The sequence below is a fragment of the Trichechus manatus genome, unplaced genomic scaffold, assembly GCF_000243295.1.
Source record: "Trichechus manatus latirostris isolate Lorelei unplaced genomic scaffold, TriManLat1.0 scaffold00081, whole genome shotgun sequence".
In the NCBI taxonomy this organism is placed as follows: domain Eukaryota; kingdom Metazoa; phylum Chordata; class Mammalia; order Sirenia; family Trichechidae; genus Trichechus; species Trichechus manatus.
This window is the reverse complement of record NW_004444017.1, coordinates 4,170,596-4,194,327: the sequence shown is the minus strand read 5'-3', so window position 1 is coordinate 4,194,327 and position 23,732 is coordinate 4,170,596. Positions and strand designations below refer to the sequence as shown.

At 40.0% G+C, this 23,732-nt stretch overlaps 1 protein-coding gene across 1 annotated transcript in view; it reads right to left on the bottom strand.

Moving 5' to 3' along the window:
- The window catches only part of ERC1 (ELKS/RAB6-interacting/CAST family member 1), a 541,536-nt gene that overhangs the window by 404,213 nt on the left and 113,591 nt on the right, over positions 1 to 23,732 (bottom strand). Inside the window, exon 4 of the mRNA XM_004381205.2 lies at positions 6,092 to 6,166. Coding sequence (XP_004381262.1) covers positions 6,092 to 6,166 — 75 coding nt within the window. The remainder of the gene's footprint in view (positions 1 to 6,091; positions 6,167 to 23,732) is intronic.

Below are 23,732 nucleotides of genomic sequence, written 5' to 3'. Positions count from 1 at the left end.
TTCAAGGCTTTATATATGTCATCCCATTGCCTTCTTGCCTGCATGGTTTCTGCTGAGTAGTCCGAGCTTATTCTTATTGACTCTCCTTTGTAGGTGACTTTTCGTTTATCCCTAGCCGCTCTTAAAATTCTCTCTTTATCTTTGGTTTTGGCAAGTTTGATTATGTCTTGGTGACTTTCTTTTGGGATCTACCTTATGTCGGGTTCGATGAGCGTCTTGGGTAGATATCTTGTCTTCTTTCATGATATCAGGAAGTTTTCTGTCAACAAATCTTCAACAATTCTCTCTGTATTTTCTGTTATCCACCCCTGTTCTGGTACTCCAATCATTCCTCTTGATAGAGTCTCACATAATTCTTAGGATTGCTTCATTTTTTTTTAATTCTTTTATCTGATTTTTCCTTAAGTAAGTTGGTGTCAAGTGCTTTATCTTCAGTCTCACTAATTCTGACTTCCATTGCCTCAATTCTGCTCCTATGACTTTCTATTGCTTTCTCTTCTAATTCTGAAATTTTATTGTTAATCTTCTGGATTTCTGACTGCTGTCTCTCTACGGATTCTTGAAGCCTGTTAAAATTTGTCATTATGCTCTTCTCTAATCTTTTTAATTTCCTCTATTGAGTGTTCTGCGTTTTACTTAATTTCCTTCCTAATTTCTTGAAGAGTTCTGTATATTAACCTTTTATATTCTGCCTCTGGTAATTCCAAGGAATCTTCCTCCTCTGGAAAATTTCTAGAGTCTTTATTTTGGAAGCCTGCTGAAGCCATCGTGGATTGCCCCTTTATGTGATCTGATATTGCCTGTTGTCTCCGAGCCATCAGTGAGTTATTATATTGATTTATTTTATGTTTGCTTACTGTGTCCTAGCTTCTTGTTTTGTTTTGATATGCCCAAATAGGCTGCTTGTATGAGCTAGTTTGATTATTGGCACCTTTGAAGCTCTAATGTCCTGTCAGCAGGTGGTTAGATCTGTTACTAGGTATGTGAGCTCAGGAGTCCGCCCACTCCTCCTGTATGGATTCAGCTCAGTGGTGCAGGCTCTCACTTACAGTCCTAGACAGGCATGGGTGATTGGTGTCGGAACAGGCATCTGGCTGCAGCAGGGGGACGCACTCTGAGTGAGGCAGGGGGCTGAAGGCCACCCCCGAGTGTCCAGGAGGAAGGCGTGTCCCTGTTCCCTAGAGCACATAGGTGGGTGGGTTTTGCAGCCGGACTATGAGCACCTAATGCTGTTGGCTGTAAGGACTGGGTGGCACCTCTTATTCATGGGCCCTTCTCGCAGGAGGCTAGGTAGTGTGGGTGGAGCCACCAGTCCTCAGGCCCCTGATGTGGGTAGGTGAAGACCCTGCTTAATGGGCAGAGCAGTATCAAATGTTAAGAATCTGCCACTTCACAGATGAAACAGCTGAAGTTAGGGTTCTAGTATATACCCTGTTGTACTGCGGTAATGAGGGCCTACACTGTTGAGATGGGCCCACACAAGTCTATGCAGCGGGAAAGGCACCCAAAGTCCATGGATCCCTTATGCCTGTGCCTAGGCAAAGGAGCTGTGCCTACCCTGGGTTCCTGGCTTACGGGAGCCGGCAGTTTATTTTTTCCTCTGTTTGTTAATTTGTTCACTCTCCAAGGCAGGGAGAAAGGCTAAAGGCGTGTGACATATCCTACTTCCAGACCAGCGGACCTGGCAGTTGCTAAAGCCGGTCCGGGACCCAGTGCACAGCAGACAGCAGGGAGGTAAATGGGTGAGAGGTTTCTCCCTAAAGGCGGTGTTTCTGATCCGCTCAGTAGGTCGTATGCAATTACTTATCTTTCACTGGATCAAGGGCTGCTTCTCACTGGTTCTCGGTGGCCATGTAGACTCTCAGTGGCTGGGTCTCTCCTGGTGCACGCCTCCCGAGCACGGCTGCTTGCCTGCCTCACCGCTCACCCCCGAGCTGATCAGGCCTGAAGGGCTCAGGCTCTCACCGGCTCAGGTCTAGCAACTCCTCGCTGTTTCCGAACTGTCTCTCCCTCCCCCTGCCAGTCAGTATGGTTCCTCATCTCTGCCTTTGATGTTCAGGTCTCCCAGACTGCCATATATAATCGAATCACTTGGTTTTTTTGGGGGGTCTTTGTTGTAAGAGGGTCCACCAGAAGCATCCTACTACTCCACCATCTTGGCCCCGCCCTAAAAATCTGTATTCAGTGTCTTGATTTTCTTTGTCACAGTATCTAGTTTATCACTAAGATTGCTTCAGATGGCATCAATTAAGAAAAACTCCTACACAGAACTAATACTCTAATATCTATAGATGAATATACTTCTTCACCTAAGAAATAGAAACTTTAAGAGCATAAATTCAGTACAACTTTATTTTACTTAGATTTTTTAGGGAAACCACTCCTTTGGGAAGAAATTTAGAGAATGACTTCCTTTTCCACCTTACCCCAAGGATTTCTTCACTGATGTCCCTTGCCATCATAATTCCTAGAACACTCAGATAAAAGGCAACTACAACTAGCTATTTTCAGGTTCGAGGGAGGAGAGGGAAATGTACTCCTCTGCTTGCTCATTGCATTATCTTTAAATATATCACAACAAAAATTTTCCATTACAAATCTATACAGATTAAACTTACATTTTGTTCAAAATTAAACGTACTAAATACAATCTGATACCTTCTAAACCCAAACCAGGATTTTGATTCATTTAAAATCAGTGGGCCTCATACGATCTCCTGGTCCATAAAGAGTAAACTACTTCAGTTACACCATCTGAGAACTGACTTTTAAGATTACTATAAATCGTGTGGAAATACCAGGATATAGTCTCTCCAGAATGACTAAAATACTAGGTATATTCACGTGACTAGTCTGCAAATAAAGATGGCCTGGTGGCGCAATGGGTGAAGCACTCGCCTGCTAACTAAAAGGTCAGCAGTTCAAACCCACCAGCTACTCCCAAGGGAGAAAGAAGTGGCAGTCTGCTTCTGTAGAGATTACAGCCTTGGAAAACTTACAGGACAGTTCTACTCTGTCGTATAGGGTCGCTATGAGTTGGAATTGACTCGATGGCACACAACAACAGTCTGCAAATGAAAAAGTAAAACATAGGTTCTCCTGTGACATTAGTCTGGTGGTAATGAAGGGGAGTGCAAAGAGAGGAGTGTATTTCTAGGACCACAAGTGCTCCACACAAGACAATATAGCCCCCAGCTAAGAAGACAACAAGGAGCCCTGGTAGCCAAAAGGTCAGCAGTTCAAACCCACCAGCCACTCTGCAGGATAAAGGGTGGGCAGTTCACTTCCATAAGGATTACAGCCTTGGAAACCCTATGGGGCAGTTCTACTCTGTCCTATAGGGTTGCTATGAGTCAAAATCAACTCAAAGGCAATGGGTAAGAGAGTACTCATTACAACACCAGCTCTGTACATCACATGACAGCGTCGACCCAGAACAAGGTCCTTGCCATGAAGTATTATCCATCCTCTCCCTCATCCCCAACACAGATAGAGAGGCTGCTCTTGTCCATATCAGTACCCCTAATACCACATGATGTACTATAAAAGCTTCTCCCCCAAAAGAGCCCACGAGTACAGCTCTGAAAAGCATGAAGCAGGCACTGGCTGAGCAGAAAAAGAACCTGCCAGGCTCTGGAAGCAGGCCAGAAAATTAACACCTGATACTCTCAGCTAGTTCTAGTAGCAACTTCATCTGTATACCAGGGATGGGTTTATTTGAGGAAAGTCCATCCCTCCAACCAGGCTTCTTATTCCTAAATTTGTAATAATTAATCAAATCCTTATCACCTTACTGCTCTGCACTTCCCCAATCTCAGCTCTCTTATGATTGATCAACCAATCCCACTGAACCTACTGATATTCTCTGCTCATTGTTAAATTCTCCAAATTCTTAACCTTTTCACAAAGATTGTCTTCCTGCCCCAAGTAAAACCTGGCTTTCCCGAAGGATATAATTTCCCTCAAGGGCAGGGAGAGGAGGGAGAGGAGGAGGAAGAGGAAAAGAAGGATAGAGAAAAGAAAAGTATACCACCCTGCAGATTACTGTTGCATCTACCAATCATCTTTTTTTCCCATTTCCCACAGACTATTCTAGATCATAATTCTCTGAAGCTCATGCCACACTCTCAGTATCTCAGCTATTTTAGCTGTGATTTCAGCTTAATATCCACCTGACCCATTGGGCCACCAAATCTCTTGCTTCTTAGCAGACGTTTAGTACAACTTAAAATAGCTCCATTGCCTATTAATTCCTTTACACTCCCCTATTCTGCCAAAAGACAAGTAAAGGAATTAATTTTTGTGACGATACACATCCATGTGTTTCTCTCCTAGGTGTAGACAGGAAGCAGGAAATAACATGTATAGGTAAACTTGTAAGGATTGTGAATAAGTTAAAACCATGCAATTAATCTCTTCTCCATGGTTAAGAGCTCAGGTTGCTAACCAAAAGGTCGAAGTTTGAATCCACCAGCCGCTCCTTGAAAACCCTGTGAGGCAGTTCTACTCTGTCCTACAGGGCCCCTATGAGTTGGAATCGACTCGACAGCAACGGGTTTTGGAAAGGCTCTTACGAGACTGTTTTCAAGGCTACTAATTATCTAACACAAAGAATCCACTAATTTGGAATTTGTTTGGTAAATCCTTTGTCCATTGAGAATGAAAATGTACACAACATAAACAAGGTTTGACAATATAAATAGTTCAAATTAAAAGAACAGTTTTCATAACTGTACTTGAGAACCATTTATTTACAGAGAAGTTTTTATATACCAATAACTAAATATTCCTGTCATTTTAACAAACATTAAATAAAGGTCCACAATGCAAACACAGTGTCAAGCTTTTTAGGGGATGTCAAGAAATAAAAAAATAAATTTAAAAAAAGGCGGTAATCTCTTTAGCTTTGTAAGAAAGAATATGTTATTAATAAAACTAACAACAGTAGTAGCAGCTAACATTTACTGAATGTTTACTATGTGCCAGATCCTGTTTACAGTGTTTTACATGTTTTAATAACTTAAATCTCAAAATAATCCATGGAACGTGTACTATTATTATCACCATTTTATCGATAAAAAAAATTAAGGCATAGAAAGGTTAGGTAACTTGCTCTATCATACAACTGGTTAAGCGAAGCCAGATTCTGAATCTAGAAAGTTTAACTCCAGAAGGCAAGCTCCTGATCACCATATTGTATAGCCTAAAGATCTGTAACCCATTCATTAACTTAAAACAAAGGTTTTCAATATATGGCCCATGGTCTTCTTAGGGTCCCTGAGACCCTTTCAAGAAATTTGTGTGATCAAAACTAGTTTTATAATAATACTATGATAGTATATGCCTTTTCCACTGTGTTGACATTTGCACTAAAGGTATAAAAGTAATGCCTTAGCACAAATCAAGGCAATGGCACCACACCATATTAGAAATCACTGTATTCTTCACTGTCAGGCACTCACAGAAAAAAAAAAATATTAAAAATAAAAAAAAATTTTAAAAGAATGTTTCACTTAAGAACGTCCTTAGTGAAGCAGTAAAAATTATTACTTTTAATAAATCTCAGCCCTTGATTACACGTCTTTTTAATATTCTGCGTGACAAAATGAGAAACAGGCAAAAAGCACTTCTGCTGTGTCTTGAAGTACAGTGGTTGTCCCTAGGAAAAGCACTTTGTTTCTTTGACTTGCAAGCTAAATTAGTTGCTCTTTTCCTGCAACATTATTTTTACTTGAAAGAATAACTGACAAACTATGGTTACTGAGACTTGGCAGACATTCCTTGAAAATGAAAGAAATGAGTATGTCACTTTATGAGAGGTAAAGTTTGAGATAAAAAAATTTTAAGAACGGCTGATTTAATCTAATTCTGGATAATCTTTTTGATCCAATCTGAGTTGTGATGTGCAACTGAAAGGAATCTGAAATTCTTTTAAAATGTAATTTTCATTAATTCTTACTATTTCCTCTTAATCTATAAAACAAGTGAGATTTTATTATACACCATTTTCTAAAGCTCACACATGAAAGGTAACACCAATCACTTAAAAATTAAACTGACTCATGAGACTTTTTATTGGATTGTCACTTACCTTCATTTCAATAACAGTTTGCAGAGCTTTTGTTTTGGCAGAATCAGGAGCATTCTCAAATCTCCGATGCATCTCCTATACAAGAGAAACAAAAATAGAATAAGTGCCCTCTGTTTCACTCTCATTTTGTGCAAAAGATGATGAACCCAGTCTTCTGAGGCCCTCTGATCCCTTTCTGTCTACCTGACCTTTCCCTGTGCATTAGGGAATTCAGACGGCATGGAGGCTAATTCAATCATACAAGCATAAGAGGGTTCCTGTCTCTGAACACCTAGTTATTTAAAATTAGCCACACAGACCCCAGCTACTACAACAGCTGGAACCACAGCCGGTCCCCAAGTTGGTGTGTCAATCTTCCACATGACTCCAAGACATATAATCAGAACTCCAAACGATCCAAAGGGGAGATTAGAAATGTTGCCTTTTTACAAGGAGAAATAAAAGCAGACACAATCAGTCTGCACTGCATAAAGCTACTGAAAGCTTCTGTGTTGACAACATCCTTTCCACAGCATGCACCTCCAGAGTAACAACCACCTGGTTGCCTACGATGAAAATCTCTCTCCAGTGGGGCAACAAGTAGAAAGAAAAAGGTAAGACTTACAAACAAGTTTCCTAAGTAGTTCAGGCTTAGAAAAGGTCAGAAACAACATAGCTATGTTTTTAACCCAAATTTTAGTTGAGTTCAGAATAGGGAAAGAAGGAGCAGGTGGTAGTAATATCCCAGTTAGGGTCTTCAAGGATCACACAGATGTTACCAGAAAAGTTACCAGACCATCTCAGGCTATTTTCTTCTCAGATTTCTGAATGTCTCTGAGTTAATCAGTCAGTACTTCCAGAGTACTCTGGGCCAGCCTCTAATGACTCCAGAGAATACACAGATGAATACTTTCCATCTGAATAATGCTTAACCATAACAAAAGGGATCTAGAATATATTACTTTTAATTATATCTTTCACCTAATTGATTCATTCTTGCCTAACCAGGAAGAATGATTTAAGGGAAACAAAATATAACTGCAAATTTCACTGGGCTACCTCTTCGTGAAAAGAGTAGTCCTAACAAACTGACAAAAGTTCTAAATTATAAACAGTCAACCAGTAATTTATGAATATCCAACTTTCTGCATCTGGCTGTTCATACTACGGCACAAACTACTATTCATACACACCATTCCTTCCGCTACCTCTCCCCAAACTCCAGTCTTAAATATCCAACTGGGAATTCCACTTGTATGTTTAACAAACATCTGAAACTCTACATGCCCAAGACTGAACTCCCGATTGCACCCCCTAGTTGTACAATCCTTCCAGTTACTCAGGCCAAAAATCTATGAGACTTCTTAAAATGCTTTTCTTTCTCTCTCAAGCCATACCCAATCCATCAGGAAATCCTGTTAACTCTACCTTCAAAACACATCCAAAATCCAACCACTTTTTGCCATCTCCACTGCTGTCACCTGGAATGAATCAAAGGCACACCTTTGAATGCAACAACAGCCTCATAACTGGACTCCTAGTTCCTTATCTTGCTCCCCCTACAGTCCATTCTCAACAGAGCACTCGGGGTGAGCCTTTTAAACATAAATTTGATCCTGTCACTCCTCTGCTCAAAATCCTGCCATGGCTCCCCATTTGATTCAAAGTAAAACCAAAGTTCTTTCATTAGCCTACAAAACCTCATCTCTTAGCACCCTTCCCTCAGTCACCATGCTTCGACCTCCTTGCTGTTCCTCAAATATGCCAGGCATGCTCCAGTTCCTAGGACCTTTGCACGAGCTATTTCCTCTCTATGAATTCTCTTCCCCTAGCTGCTGGTTAACTTCTTCATCTCCTTCAAGTCTTGGCTCAAATGTCCCTTTCGTTTTATTTGGCTTATTACTTGTGATAAGGGCATTATTCAAAAAAAAAAAAAAATGCCCGTATGTTTTAGAGATGCATATGATTTGACTTGAGGCCTTCTTCTTGGCCTCAAGAACTTCTGAACTCAGTTCTCCAGCTCTGTCAGAGACTCCTAGATCTACCTATCCATTTATTTATGCCAGCAATTATGCCAAGTTTTGGAGATATAATGGTGAGAAATAACAAACTTGGTGCTTTGTCTCAAGGAACTTCTCTAGTCTAGTGGGAAAGAGATTTTAGTCAAATAATTGCCAGAACAATTTATCAGGGTTACTGATGACCTCCATATTGCTAAAACCCATGATTCATCCTTAGTCCTCATCTTACTTAATCAATCAGCAGCATCTGACACAATTCCTCTTCCTTATTATACCCTCATTATATTCTCTTCCCTTGGTTTCCAAGTCTTAACTCTCTTAGCTTTCCCTCCTATCTTACTGGTTCCTTTTCTTCCTAACCCCTTAGGAGTACCCCAGACATCAGTCCTTTGTCCTCTTCTCCATCTACACTCATTCTCTTCGTGAGCTTATCCAGTCTCATGACTTTCTCTACCATCCATATAATAAAGTCCAAATTTATACTTCCAGCTGAAATCCACACTTGTATATACAATTGCCTTCTTAGCATCTCTATGCGGATATCTAATAGATATTACACTGTTGGTATGTCTAAAACTGAATCCCTGATCTTCCCCTCTAAATCTGCTTCACCCACTCAATCTTGATTGATGGTAATGTAGTTGCTCTCGCCAAAAACGTGGGAGTCATCCTTAATTCATCTCTCTTTCGCTTACACCGACATCCGACCCATCATGAAATCCTGTTGTTCCTTTTCAAAATATCTCCAGAAATTGACCACGACTTACTACCTTCAGTGCGGCACTGCTCTGAGCCATTATCTCTTGCCTGGATTACGGCAATAGTCTCCCAGAATTGATCTCTCTATTCACAACGGAAAAGCCAGACTGATCTTTCAAAAAGAGAAGTAAAAACATACCTGAAACCTTATAAAAGCTCCTCATTTCACTCACAGTAAAAAATCACAATTCTTACACTGGTCTAACAAGTCCTACATGATCTGACCCCATTTCCTTGCTGCCTCACCTCTCACTATTCTCTCCTTTGAATAGTCTGCTCCAGGCACGCTAGTCTCCTTGCTTTCCTTAACACACCAGTCTTGCTCCTTACTTAAAGCTTTTGTACTGCAGTGCGATTGATTACTTTTGTGTGGCCTTTCTAGCCATGGTCTTGTAACTCCCACTCAGGTGATTGGGCAGGACTGTGTGATAAGGTAATTGTGGCCCACCAAGGGGATTGGTCAGTTTTGCCTTAAAAGAGAGCCAATTCCAGAGCAGAGAGGATCCTACCAGCACAAAGGAAGAACAGCCAGAAACGGAGAGCACATCCTTTGAACCTGGGATCCCTGGGCTGAGAAGCTCCTGGAAGCAGGAGACTGAAAGAGAGAGAGACAGATAGAGATAGCAAGCTATAACCCTGAAGACAGTGGCAGCAGAGACCCAAAAGCGAGACTCAGCAGCAGGAGATGGCGTGGTGAGTTTCCCAGCTCACAGAGAAAGCTGAGTGCCTCTGGGCAGAGGCCAAGGGCCAGGGAGAGGTGTGCCTGTGAGCACAGCTGGGGAGAGGCTGTCCTGATGGAAGAACTGTATCCTCAGTGTTCCTGAGCCTGAATTATAACTGTTACTTGCCTAATAAATCCTGAGTTTGGTCTGTGAGTTCTGTGTGGCCACTGCAATGAATTACAGAATCCAGCAGAAAGAGGGTTGTGGGAGGGATGGTTGGTGTCAGAATTAGTAAAGATGGCAGAGAGAGGAGGCTTGTCCTGCCTCCACCTCATGGGAGTCAGCCTTGTATTGTTGATCTTGGTTCTCCTTCCCCCTTGTGAGGTTGGAAGAGGTCAGACACTGCCCCCATGCCGTTTTTACATGTACTCACTGTTCCCTCTGCCTGGCTCTCTCTTCTTCCATATATGCCAAACAGCTTATTCTCTCACCTCTCCAAGTCTGTTCAAAAGTGAAAGTTTCAAAGAGGCTCATCCTTACCATTCTATGTAAAATCGCAACTCACCTCTAACACGCACTTTCAATCCCCTATCCAAGCTCTATTTTTTTTCTTATCATTTATCACCTTCTGAGAGCATACTGGAAACCCTGGTAGTGTAGTGCTTAAGATCTACGGCTGTTACCATGGTCTCCGGGAACATCTAGCTCAGTTGGTATAACATAGTTTATAAAGAAAATGTTCTACATTCTACCTTGGTGAGTAGCGTCTGGGGTCTAAAAAGCTGTAAGCAGCCATCTAAGATACTCCACTGGTCTCAACCCTTCAGGAGCAAGGGAGAATGAAGAAAACAAGATACAAGGGAAAGATCAGTCCAAAGGACTAATGGACCACAACTACCACGGCCTCCACCAGACTGAGTCCAGCACAACTAGATGGTGCCCGGCTACCACCACTGACTGCTCTCACACGGATCACAACAGAGGGTCCCGGACAGAGCTGGAGAAAAATGTAGAACAAAATTCTAACACAAAAAAAGACCAGACTTACTGGCCTGACAGAGACTGGAGAAACCCCGAGAGTATGGCCCCCGGACACCCTTTTAGCTCATTAATGAAGTCACTCCTGAGATTCACCCTTCATCCAAAGATTAGACAGGACCATAAAACAAAACAAGACTAAAGGGGCACAACAGCCCAGGGACAAGGACTAGAAGGCAGGAGGGGACGAGAAAGCTGGTAACGGGAATGCAAGGTTGAGAATGGAGAGTGTTGACATGTTGTGGGGTTGTTAACCAATGTCATAAAACAATATGTGTACTAACTGTTTAATGAGAAACTACTTGTTCTGTAAACCTTCAGCTAAAGTACAATGAAAGAAAAAGAACTAGAGCATAGCAGAGCATAGCAAAAAAAAAAAAAAGGGCTATGGCTGCTAACGGAGTTCGAATTCACCAGGCACTCCTTGGAAATCCTATGGGGCAGTTCTACTCTGTCCTGTAGGCTCACTATTAGTCAAAATCGACTCGATGGCAACAAGTTTGATTTGGTTTTGGTTTAATAGCATGTTGGAGCTCTGGTGGAAGAACAGTTAAGAGCTCAGCTGCTAACCAAAAGATCTACCAGCTGCTCCTTGGAAGCCCTATGGGGCAGTTCTACTCTGTCCTATAGGGTCACCATGAGTCAGAACAGACTCGATGGTTACAGGGATGGGTAACAACATATTATTTATTTATTACGTTTTATTGTTTACTGTCTGTCTCCCTCAACCTCAGGGATTTTTTTTTTTTTTTTTGTTCCCTGATATATAGCAAACACCCAGAACAATACCTAGCACGCACAGTAATACTCAAATGTTTCTCAAACGAACAAAGAAAACATAGTAATAAAAAAACTGAATAATTCACACGTGAAAAGTGCTACGAAGAACATATCTACTGTACTATGTGAGAAAAATTAGGGGGATGCTGACCTAATCTTAGAGTCCCTGAGTGGTGCAAATAGTTAATGTACTCGCTACTAACTGAAAGGTTGGAGGTTCAAGTCCACTGAGAAGTGCCTTGGAAGAAATGCCTGGCGATCTACTTCTGAAAAATCAGCCACTGGAAACAGACACTTCACCAACGAAGACATTCAGGTGGCTAAAAGACACAAGGAAATGCTTGCGATCACTAGTCATTAGAGAAATGCAAATCAAAACTATAATGAGATACCATCTGATCCTGACATCACTGGCACAAATCAAAAACACAAAAAATAATAAATGTTAGAGAGGCTGCAAGGAGATTGGAACTCTCAATGCACTGCTGGTGGGAATGCAAAATGGTACAACCATTCTGGAGAACTATATGGTGCTTCCTTAAAAAGCTAGAAATAGAAATACCATATGATCCAGCAATCCTACTCCTAGAAATATATCCTAGAGAAATAAGAGCTGTCACACAAATAGACATATGCACACCCATGTTCGCTATAGCATTGTTCACAATAGCAAAAAGATGGAAACAACTTAAGTGCCTATCAACAGACGAATGGATAAACAAACTATGGTACATACACACAATGGAATACTATGCAACAATAAAGAACAATAATGAATCTGTGAAACATCTCACAACGTGGATGAAATCTGGAGGGCATTAATGCTGAGTGAAAAAAGTCTATCACAAAAGGACGAACACTGGATGAGACCACTATTAAAAAAACTCATGGAAAGATTTACACACAGAAAAAACACTCTTCAATGGTTATGAGGGAGGGGAGATGTGGGGAGGGTAAAACACTAAATAGACAATAGATTACTGGTAACTTTGGTGAAGGGTAAGACAGTACACAATACTAAGGAAGTCACTACAACTTGACCAGGGCGAAGTCACAGAAACTTCATAGACACATCCAAATGCCCTGAGAGACCGAGCTACCGGGCTGAGGGCTGGGGACCATGGTCTTGGGGGATATCTAGCTCACCTGGTATAACACAGTCTATAAAGAAAATGTTCTACATCTGACTGTGGTAAGTCGCACCTGGGTCTTAAAAGCCTGCGAGCGGCCATCTACGACACACCTACTGGCCCCATTCCACCCTGGGGCAAATGAGAATGAAGAAGACCAAAGACACAAGGGAAAGATTAGTTCACAGTTTCATAGCTCAGTCATGTATAAGAGACTAATGGGCACACCAGCCCAAAAGCAAAGACAAGAAGGCAGGAAGGGACAGGAAAACTAGACAAACAAACAGGAGTGGAGAAGGGAAGAGTATTGACACATGGCAGGGCTGGCAACTGATGTCACAAAGCAATTCGTGTATTAACTGTTTAATGAGACACTAATTTGCTCTGTAAACTTTCACCTAAATCACAAAAAAAAAGAAAGAAAGAAAATGTTCCACATCCTACTTTGGTGAATAGCATCTGAGGTCTTAACAGCTTATGAGCGGCCATGTAAGACACATCTACTAGTCCAAGCCAATCTGGTGCAAAAGAGAATGAAGAAAACCAAAGACACAAGAGAAAGATTAGTTCGAAGGACTAGTGGACCACAACTACCACAGCCTCCACCAGACTGAGTCCAGGACAACTAGATGGTGCCTGGTTGCCATCAACGATTGCTCTGACAGGGATCAAAACAGAGGATCCCGGACAGAGCTGGAAAAAAATGTGGAACAAAATTCTAACTCACAAAAAAAGACCAGACTTACTGGCCTGACAAAGACTGGAGAAACCCCAAGAGTATAGCCCCCAGACACTCTAGTAACTCAGTACTGAAGTCACTCCTGAAGTTCACCCTTCAGTCAAAAACTAGACAAGCCTATAAAACAAACACTAATGCACGTAGTTCAATCATGTATACAAGACTAAATGGGCACACCAACTCAAAAGCAAAGACGAGAAGGCAAGAAGGGAGAAGAAAACTGGAGGAATGGAAAAGGGGAACCCAAGGTCCAAGAAGCAGAGAATGTTAACACATCACAGGTTGGCAAAGAATGTCACAAAACAATTTGTGTATTAATTGTTTAATGAGAAACTACTTTGCCCTGTAAACTTTCACCTAAAGCACAAAAACAACAGCAACCAAAAAAACTCAAGAAAAGGTTTACACCCAGAAAAAAAAAAGAAAACCTATGGAGCACCGTTCTACTATGACACACATGGGATCGCCATGAGTCAGAATCTACTCGACAGCAACTGGTTTAGTTTTTAGGTTAACCATGTATAGAGATCTGAGAAAGTTCCCTAAGGAATAGCTGAGGGCTGAAGAATTAATAGAAGTTAGAGTGGACGGAGTGCAATTGTAAAAGGGGAAGCAGAAAAGAATTCACAGATATGCTTTTAGCCAGTTACAATGCAAGAAATAAGGACAAATGGAAGTTGAGAACATGGAATTGCGCTTCATGCTGCCCACATTATCCCTGGAAAGCCCTTCTGAAACTCCAAAGTGTACAAATACCCAGCTTGAAGACTGATGGTCTGTACCAGGTATCTATCGTTTCACATCTCCCACTCTTTCATTTTAATTAATTGTGAAATATTTCAGACAATCAAGATCCTTTTACTCATGAAAGCAACCTAATCTGGCTTCTTTCTCTACCCTTCTACTGAAACAATTCATCAAGATCACCAATGAATTTCAGGTTGCCAGATATAATGGACATATTTCTGTCTTCATCTTAATATAACTCTCAGAGGCATTCAAAGCAATATCCAATTCCCTTCTAAACACGTTTTCTCTTGACTACTATGACATCATACTCTACTGTTTTTTCTTTCTATTCCATTTGATCCTACTGTTTTCTTTTGCAAATTCTTCCTCCTAAACTAGACATCCAAATGAGACAGTGACCAAGTGATCAGTCCTAAACCCTTTGTTCTTTTCCACCTACACTCTCTTATCTATTACATGGCTGTGGTGAAATGAGTTCCTTTATGTGGCCTTTTGCCTTGGTTCTTTGAAAAAACAGCTTAAGAGATTTTTCCCCTAAACCCTGAAGGGTTACTGTTGCCCTAGTTTTCTACCACCGAGAGTTTGTTACTTTTGTCCAGGATGATTGACATTTACTGGGTAAGGTGTGAACAACTTGGTTTTGATACTTTTCGTCTGGTCCTAGGCTGCAGCCTGCCCTGTGATTGGTATGTACCTTGCAGGGATTGTTCAATAGACCATGCAAATGAGGTGAGTTGTAGACCAGCTGCAACTACTATGCAAATGAAGTGTATGTGGCCTACCAAGAGGGAACTGGTCGGTTTGTGCCCCCACCCTGGCTAGGGGGGGCAATGCCTTGAAATTGACAAGTAGCTGTGTACATATGTATGTATGCATGTTTGTGTATATATATGTATCTATATATATATATATACACACACACACAGCCAGCCACACAGAGGTTAGTCAGACAGGAAGAAGCAGAGAAAGAAAGGTGAGAAGCAGAGAGAGAGGAAGCAAGGAACCTCCTAAAAGAGCTGTAACACTGGTCAAGGGCTGTAACACTGAAGACAATGAGAGGCCCGGAAGGGGCCCAGCAGCAGAGGCAGTGATGACAGGCCCGGAAGGGGCCCAACAGCAGAGCTGGCAGCGACAAGACCAGAAAGGGCCCAGTGACAGAGCAAGCAGTGACCGACAGAAGGACCAAGAAGAGCCTGTCCTCAGGGAGCCAAGAGGAGCCTGTTCTCAGGGGGCCAAGAGGAGCTGAGAGAGCTGTCCTGCACTGAAGAAGGGAGGCTGTGCCTACATGCTTCCTGATCCTGATTCCTGAGTTGTAGCCAGTTGATCCTGATCCCAAGTTGTACCCTGTTCCTTAATAAACCACTTAACTGTAAGCATGGTCTGTGAGATCTGTGTGGCCATTGTAACAGATTATCAAACCCACAGCGAGGTGGAGAGTGCTGTGGGAGGGATGGCTCGTGTCATAATTGGTAAATGTTGGAGAGTGGAGGTATGTCTGACCTCCACCTCACAGAAATTAATCTTGGGCTGATCTTGATTCACATTATCCCCCCTGAAGTTATACAGGTGGTGCTACTACTATTACTACTACTCTCACCCACCTAGATTTCACAATGGCTTAAAATGCAATTGAGATGCTGGTAAATTTCTACATCTGACCTCTGCTCTGATTTCAATACTCATATATCCAACTGCTCATTTGACATTTCTATTTAAATGTCTAAAAGATAACACATTTTATCCAAAACAAAACTCTTGATGTTCTCTTCAATCTAGCTCCTTCCCCTAATCTTCCCCATCTCACTAAATGGCATTACCATCCCAGGGGCTCAAGACAAAAATGGGAGCACCTCCTTTCACTCTTCCTGGATCTTAATTTCCCACAACCAATTCAATAGCAAGTCTTAATTGTTCTACCTCGAAAAATTTCTCTTGAATTCATCCACTTCCCTACATTTCCTGTCTAGTTTAAGCCTTGATTACTACAACAGGCCCTAGCTGCTCTCCTTCCTTTCCCTTTGTCTGTTTTTAAGCAAGCACCAGGGTAATCTTAATAAAACATCAACAAGATCATGGTATTAATCTGCTTTAAATCCTTCAATGGGTTTTCCACTATACTTCTCACTCTCTATAAGATCAGCACAATCTGACCATAATGAAAGTAACAGATACAATACTGGCCTTCCTGTCATAAACTATTATTAAATTAGATAAAATGCATGAAGTAAGTGTTTTCAGAAACTGGACAAAAAGCAGACCAGGACTGTGACTCTTGGAGGCATTTTCCAGTATGTGATGCAGGAAGGGGAACCCAAGATATAGCAGTCTCTCCTAAGGCAGTGGAAACCTACAGAGCAGAATAACACAGAGAAGGAAACTGGCCAGAAAAGAAGGGATGTCTAGTCTGACAGGGGTCCCCTTGAGTCTTTGACCAAACAGTAAGCTATGCATGTGCAGGGCAAGATTCTTGCACAAGTCTGGAGAAAAAACAACTACTGGGAAAGAATAACTACCAGGGAGTTGTGAGTTGAGCAACTACCTGAGCTCTCTTAAGACTGGGAAAAAATTCAAATTCCAAATACCCAGAGTAGAGAGAACACCACAGCATGCAGTTGAGACACCAGAAAGGTCAAACCTTAAAAGTAAAATTAATCTACTCCTGGTTATAGGTCGTATTTTCCTGCTTCTTTGTATGTCTAGTAATTTTTTATTATATGGTGGACATTATGGGTGCTAGACTGTTGAATATCTGGATTTTGTTTTCTTCCTTAATAAAGTATTAGTTTTGTCTTGCAGGAGTTAATTTATTTGCAGATTTACTTGATCCTTTCAAGGATTATTTTGGGCTATTAGGGCTGGTCTAGAATAACCTTCTCTGTAAAGACTAGATGGGGTCCCTGGGTGGCACCTATGGTTAAGTGCTCAACTATTAGCCGAAAGGCTGGCAGTTTGAAGTCACCCAGAGGTGCCTCTGAAGACAGGCCTGGCAATCTGCTTCTGAAATTTCATTGCCTTGAAAATGCTATGGAGCAATTCTACTCTGCACACATGGGGTCACCATGAATTGCAATCAACTCAAAGCAACTAACAACAACATTATCATCTCTAGCAACATTTTACCAACAAGTAGAAGCAACAGATAAGCTGTAATGATAAAAACTATTGGATATGCAAAGAAGCAGGAAAATATGACCTAAGACCAGGAGAAAAATCATTAAATTGAAATAAACTCAGAAATCACAAAGGTGATAGAATTATCATTCCAGCTAATAAATAAATCACTGAACTGCACAAGGAAAAAAGGGAGAACTGAGGGGAAATCTGTAGATTATAAGATTTAAAGGACACTTTTTTAAAAAACAGACAAAACTAAACCATATTATTTAGGGATGATATTTAGGGATAATATTAATATAATAGATACATAGCACAATACAATAGTATGTAACAGTATTAAAATATTAGGAATATAGATATGATAAAAATAATGAAGAGCAAGGGAATGATTACCTAAAAGTCAGGATAGGGTTACTTTTAGAAGGAAGGGGGAGAGTTATGACTAGGGTGGGGTACTTGAAGGACTGCTGAGTGAAAATTCTATTTATAGACCTAGGTAGTTACAAGGGTGCTCACTTTATAACTTATTAAGCTGTTTTATATTATTTCCTACATCTGTTTTATAGTGTATCAAAAAAAGTTTTAACCATTCCCAAGGCCAACTCTTCAGACAAAGATTAGACTGGACTACGGGACATAAAACGATACTCGTGAAGAGTGTGCTTCTTAGCTCAAGTAGACACACGAGACTAAATGGGCAGCTTCTGTCCAGACGTGAGATGAGGAGACAGAGAGGGTACGGAACTGGTTGAATGGACACGGGAAATCAGGGGTGGAAAGGAGGAGTGTGTTGTCACAGTATAGGGAGAGCAACTAGGGTCACATAACAATGTATGTATAAATTTTTGTATGAGATTTACTTGAATTGTAAATTTCCACTTGAAGTACAACAATAAAATAAAAAGTTTTTAAAATCTCTTGAATCTATCTCTTTTCTTCCATTTCAACACCTAAAACATTAGTTCAGGCCATAATAATCTTTCACATGCATGAACAAACTCATTAGCCTTCTCCCAGCCTCCAGTTTGTCCACATTTAGTCTACTATTCACCTTGTGAATAAAGTGATCAACTGGGTACACAGTAGATACTCAAAAATAGTTATTCAATAAATGAATGTAAAACTTTAAAATGTAAAAGCAAAAAGAAAATGAACTCTGCCAGTTGTAAATTATCTTTGTCTATTAATAAAATATCATAATCTATACAACATTTTGGGGGGGGCTTGGGATTTCTGTATCTACTTGAAAATATTAAAACTGCATTTCTTTGAAATGCCTCACAATTCAGATTTTGAACTAATTTTACCTGATTTCTCCTCTTCTCCAGTACTTAGATCCAAATGGGGTTAATTTCAAAATGCTCTATGTTAAACTATTAAAATTTCATTTTAAACCCTAGCAAGCATGGAAGCAAAATATAAAGAAAACAAATCCATTTGAATAAAAAATCCTTGTCTGCATACAAGAAGGTACTAGGATGCATCTTAAACCATTCACAGGCATAAAGCTTTCCCATTAAGACATTTTAAAACCTACCACTCAAAACAGGTTTGCATTCAGAGGCCTGCACATTAAAACTCATTATGAGCACACGCTGACGTCAGTGAGCTGATAAACTTCCCTTCCCCGTGAGCATATCAAGCCTCTGACAAACGCGCTGTTCATAAAAAGAGGAGACACTGGAAATAGAAATGAATGTACTGTTCAATTTTAAGAGGTAGAATAAGCTATTTGCTCACTTTTTCTCCTTTTGGCCTGAAAATTTTCATTAAAAAAAAAAGTAGAGCTAAATTATCACTATCTTGTTATACTGTGAACTGTGACAGACTTAATTAACTGTTCATTTTCTCTCACTAATCTACTAAAAAAGAAAACAATAGGTTAGAAACAAAATTTCACGTTCTTTACTAGTTTCTTTTTAAAAGTAACTCAATTTACACAACTGAAAGAAAGGAGATATCTGTAACTGACAAGTAGTACTTATGTCTGAAATGTCTTTCTGTTTCAAATTTCAGCCTTCAGCACCCTCGGTTCAAGGGCAGAAGCTCCAAATAGCTTGTAAAGTCTCTTCACAGATTCAAACCTCCACACAAGTTCTGGGTTTACTGTTTTCACAATACAGAGAAGACAGAAATAAAGAAGCGGGGTTGGGGTAAACAAAAAGAATCCTCACTACTTTTTCTGTTTCTTAACTCAGTCAATGTCCAACAGCATTGTACTGTGACCCTTTACCAACTCTAGTCATGGCATTATGCTGAAAAAACTTATCTTCTTATCAAAACAGAAATGAGTGACAAATGACACCCAAAAAAAAGGAGGGAGAATAACCTGAATAAATAATACAGTTGTTCTCATTTTCCAAAATCACCATAAACGATCACACTAAATATGGACCCCTTTTTCTTTTTTTTAATTCCTCCTATTCTTTGTCTATCTTTTCTATTTTTTTCTCTCTATATCTCTATTTCCTTCCTCCACTCATAGCAACCCTACAGGGTAGAGTAGAACTGCCCCACCCTACCCCCACGTTGCCTCTGCTTACAGTTTACAACTGCCAATGATACCAACAGACATTCCTCAGATGTGCTAGTTAGATTCAGAATTCCTAGCATAAACCTGTTCAAATATTAGGACTTTTTAAACTCAAACACTTCTGCATTTCTGCAAACCAAAACATGAAAGCCGGTGTAGTAACAAATTTTGTTCATCAAAATATTATACAGACAAAAACACTAGCATGAATGAAGTAATGTCTTAAAACATTTCCGTATTTGATCCATCACAACACCATCTACCTATATTTAAAAATATATAGAAGCACATATGTATCCAAAATATATTATTTATTTGACCTACAATGTTTGGTATGCACATGAATTGCAGAACCAAAAATTCCATGACCCCTTAGATATTATCTGTCAATAGACTGAGAATCAAAGTTTGGCTCTCAAACTTTGGTGCATAATAGAATCAACTGTAAAGCTTGTTAAAACTTCAATATGCCCAAGCCCCAAGTACTAACCAAGTCCTGAAACTAACCAAGTCCTGACTGTAGTTCAAGACTTGTCCACTAGATGTCCTCATTCTTCTACCAATCAAAGGAAAAGTGCTACAGCAAAACAATAGGAAATCTAACAATGTCAGTACAATAATAATGTACAATCACACGACAGTGTAATTCAATACATTCAAAAATGTACAGTGCTTAATTGAAATTTTACTTTTTCCTCTTTACTTTTTTTGGGGAATTATTTACCTATTATCTACAGAATCAAGTTCATAAACAAAATGGGAAAACAATCACAAATGTAACTAGATATAAATGCCATTTTAATGTTACCATTATTTCATCAAATCTAAGGCGTCATTAATTTTAAGACACATCACTATTTTATGTGCTGGCAATAAAGAGGAAAAATGCCTCCAAATAAATCATGACATTGAGTTTTTTATTTTTAGAATGAAAAGCCTTATCATTTAGAATTTTTATTTTATCCTGATTTTAAGAGTTCTCTTTTTACTTAGTTTTATCACATATCATTACTGTTTTCATAACTTTTTCCATACCCAGTAACTTTTTGCTTCAATGCTGATTCACAAAGTATTTCTGACGACATACTTTACAATAATTAAAGTTAACATGAGAAATACCAACAACGCCAACTCAAGGGATGACAAAACAGTCATGACTGTATCTGTGAATACACAGGCAAACGAATATATGAGGACTGCTGCCTTGCTGTCAGAGACTGTAAAATTTCATCAGGTGTAAGACTCAATCCAGTTTCATATTGTTAAAATGCAAAAAACTAGTCTTAGAATCGATGATCTCTCCAATTTTTAAAATATGGACCATAATACCATAAATAATAAAACCTCTGGATATCTTGGTGTTGCCAACCCACAATTATTTTTGCCTTTCCTAATACACAAGTGATATAGTGTACATTTCCAACAGACATTTTAAGTCACCATTCACCTAACCTAGATTACAGCAGTTAAATTCCTTACTAGACTCCTTTGTTCACTCTTGACTCGTCCTCTCTCATTTATTCTCAACACAACCAGAGTACATTTTAAAGCATAAATCAGATCATGTCACTCCCTTGATTAAACACAAGGTTTTCTCTTGGATCTGCAAGGATCATGAAGGCTGATCCTTTGTCTCCTAGAGGACACAGATTTTTTTTCCCCACCATTATCCCCCTAGTGCCTTGCACATGGTTGTTACTGTTGTTAGGCGCCACAGAGTCAATTTTCAAGTCATAGTGACCCAATGTGATAGAGCAGAACTGCCCTGTAGGGTTTTCTAGGCAGTAATCTTTACAGGAAGGAGCCCTGGTGGCGCAGTGGTTAAGTGCTCAGCTAACTTAAAGGTCAATCGTTTGAACCCACCAGCCACTTCATGGGAGCAAGATGTGGCAGTCTGCTTCTGTAAAGATCACAGCCTTGGAAACTCTATGGGGCAGTTCTACTCCATCCTATACCATCACTATGAGTTGGAATCGACTCAAAGGTAATGGGTTTAATGGGAATCTTTACAGGAGTAGATTGCCAGGTCTTTTCTCCTGGTTCAAACCGCCAATCTTTTGGTTAGCAGCCAAGCACTTACTCATTGCAACACCAGGGCTCCTTCTGTACATGGTAGGTGCCCAGTAAATATCTGATGAATGGGATAAATGCATCTGGCCCTGTCTACCTCTCCAACCTCTCGTCTCATGCCACTCACTCTTCTCCTTATACAGTATGCCCTTGCCCTCTGGCCTTGCTCCTGTTCCCTCAAAACTCAATTGGCCTTTAAAACTGTTAACCCTTCTTCATGAAAAGATTTTACCCAAGCTCTAAGCAGAGCTGGCTCCTCTTCCTTTTGGAACACTCTGTAACAGAAACCCCCTCCCCCAACATAATTAGCACACCACGCAACCCACTTCTGTCATCCCATAATTATGAGTTTACTGAATTTGCTATCTGTCTCCCACCAGATTTTGAAGTTCCAGGAAGACACAGATCATATGTTCTGATAAGAAAATGTATACCCAGTGCCTACCCCACCATCAAATACATACTAGAGGCTCAATAAGTATTTGTTGAATTAAGTGAGAAAGGAAAGGTGGTACATCAAGTGCCTCTAGAAGCTTAATATTTGGAAAGTCTATTAAGTTTTATGGATTCAGCTATCTATTCCTGTGCCAGTATCATACCTTTTAATCTCAATGGGTTTTAAAAACATATCATCATCATCATCTGCTTAGCCAAATTTTCTTGCACTGTTTTTCTTGCAAATAAACTGCAAAATCACTTGTGCACGTTTCAAGAGTATTCCCACTGGGGTCACATTAAATTCACAGATTTGGGGAAGACTGACTTCTTTATGTTAGTGTTCACATCTGTCCTGGCTGGGGAAAAGTGGCCTTTTCTCTTTGATTCCACTCATGAAACTCTGTAAGCTCTTACCCTTTATTCTATAGTGCATAGGGCCTTGACTATTCCAACTAGCTCTCAGCTGGGTAAGACAGACATGGGTGAGTTTATCTATACCACCCCCATTCATCCTCTCATCAATTACCTAATTTTTTCTCAATATCACCTTATATTTATCTCATATTATCTCCATTCATAGTTTTGACAAGTCAAGCTCATAAGGAACTAGAATTATATTTTTCACCTTAAGATATTTAATGTTTTTATCTTTACAATATGCTTTCATTGTGAAGGTTCTGTCAGCATCCAGTCCAGACCTGTCCCTTGTAAACTGCCTGGGGTTCAGCTAGTAATGAACTTCACCACCCCCTCCCTACTTACTAATAAGTCAAGGAATCAACCTAACATGCCTGGAACAATCAATGGATGAAAAACGGGGCTATTTAGATTGACAACTCCCAACTCAACCACAAGCCCGATTTGTGTAAAAACTTTGTTTTTTATCACAGGTAGGATAATTAAGGTCCATAAACTACCTGACAGTATAGGCAGCTGGCTTCTTCTAGGTACATTTTTAAGGATGGTTAAAAACAGGGAAAGCAAAGGGAAGCTTGGAGAAGCCTCAACAACCAAACAAAAACGCCTTGCTTACAATAACATACATCATATTCCTGTTGGAATATTTCCTTTTTTGTGTCAAATCTTTAAAAAGTGTCTCTTGCTTTTTTCTTTTGTTTAAGACAAAATACTTCAGAATTATTACTGTCATTTTCAACACCACAAGGGGGAGCCAATACAAACAGCTTATAGAGCAGGGAATATAAATTTATAGACAAAAGAACTGGGACTTTACTCTCTAGACAACCAGGCAGGTCTTTAGAAACGAAGTTTGAGTTCTTCAGAAGCAAAAACTCTCAAACAAAAGACTAAGACATAAGAATAAGAAACACCACTCTGTTTAGTAGGATTTCTTTTATGTATCTCTACTAGAGTTTTAGAGATTCCTTCACCCATGTGTGGGAGGAATTTTTGGTGGTCATAACAAATAGTCAGGGGTTAAATTTTCAACAACTCAATGGAATTGTCTAGCCCCAAATACCAAGAATGTCCCTGGTGACAAACTCTGCTATCCTTCAATTCCTTTATATATACATATATATTATATTGTACTTCAGATGAAGGTTTACAGAACAAATAGTTTCTCATTAAACAGTCAGTACACATATTGTTTTATGACATTGGTT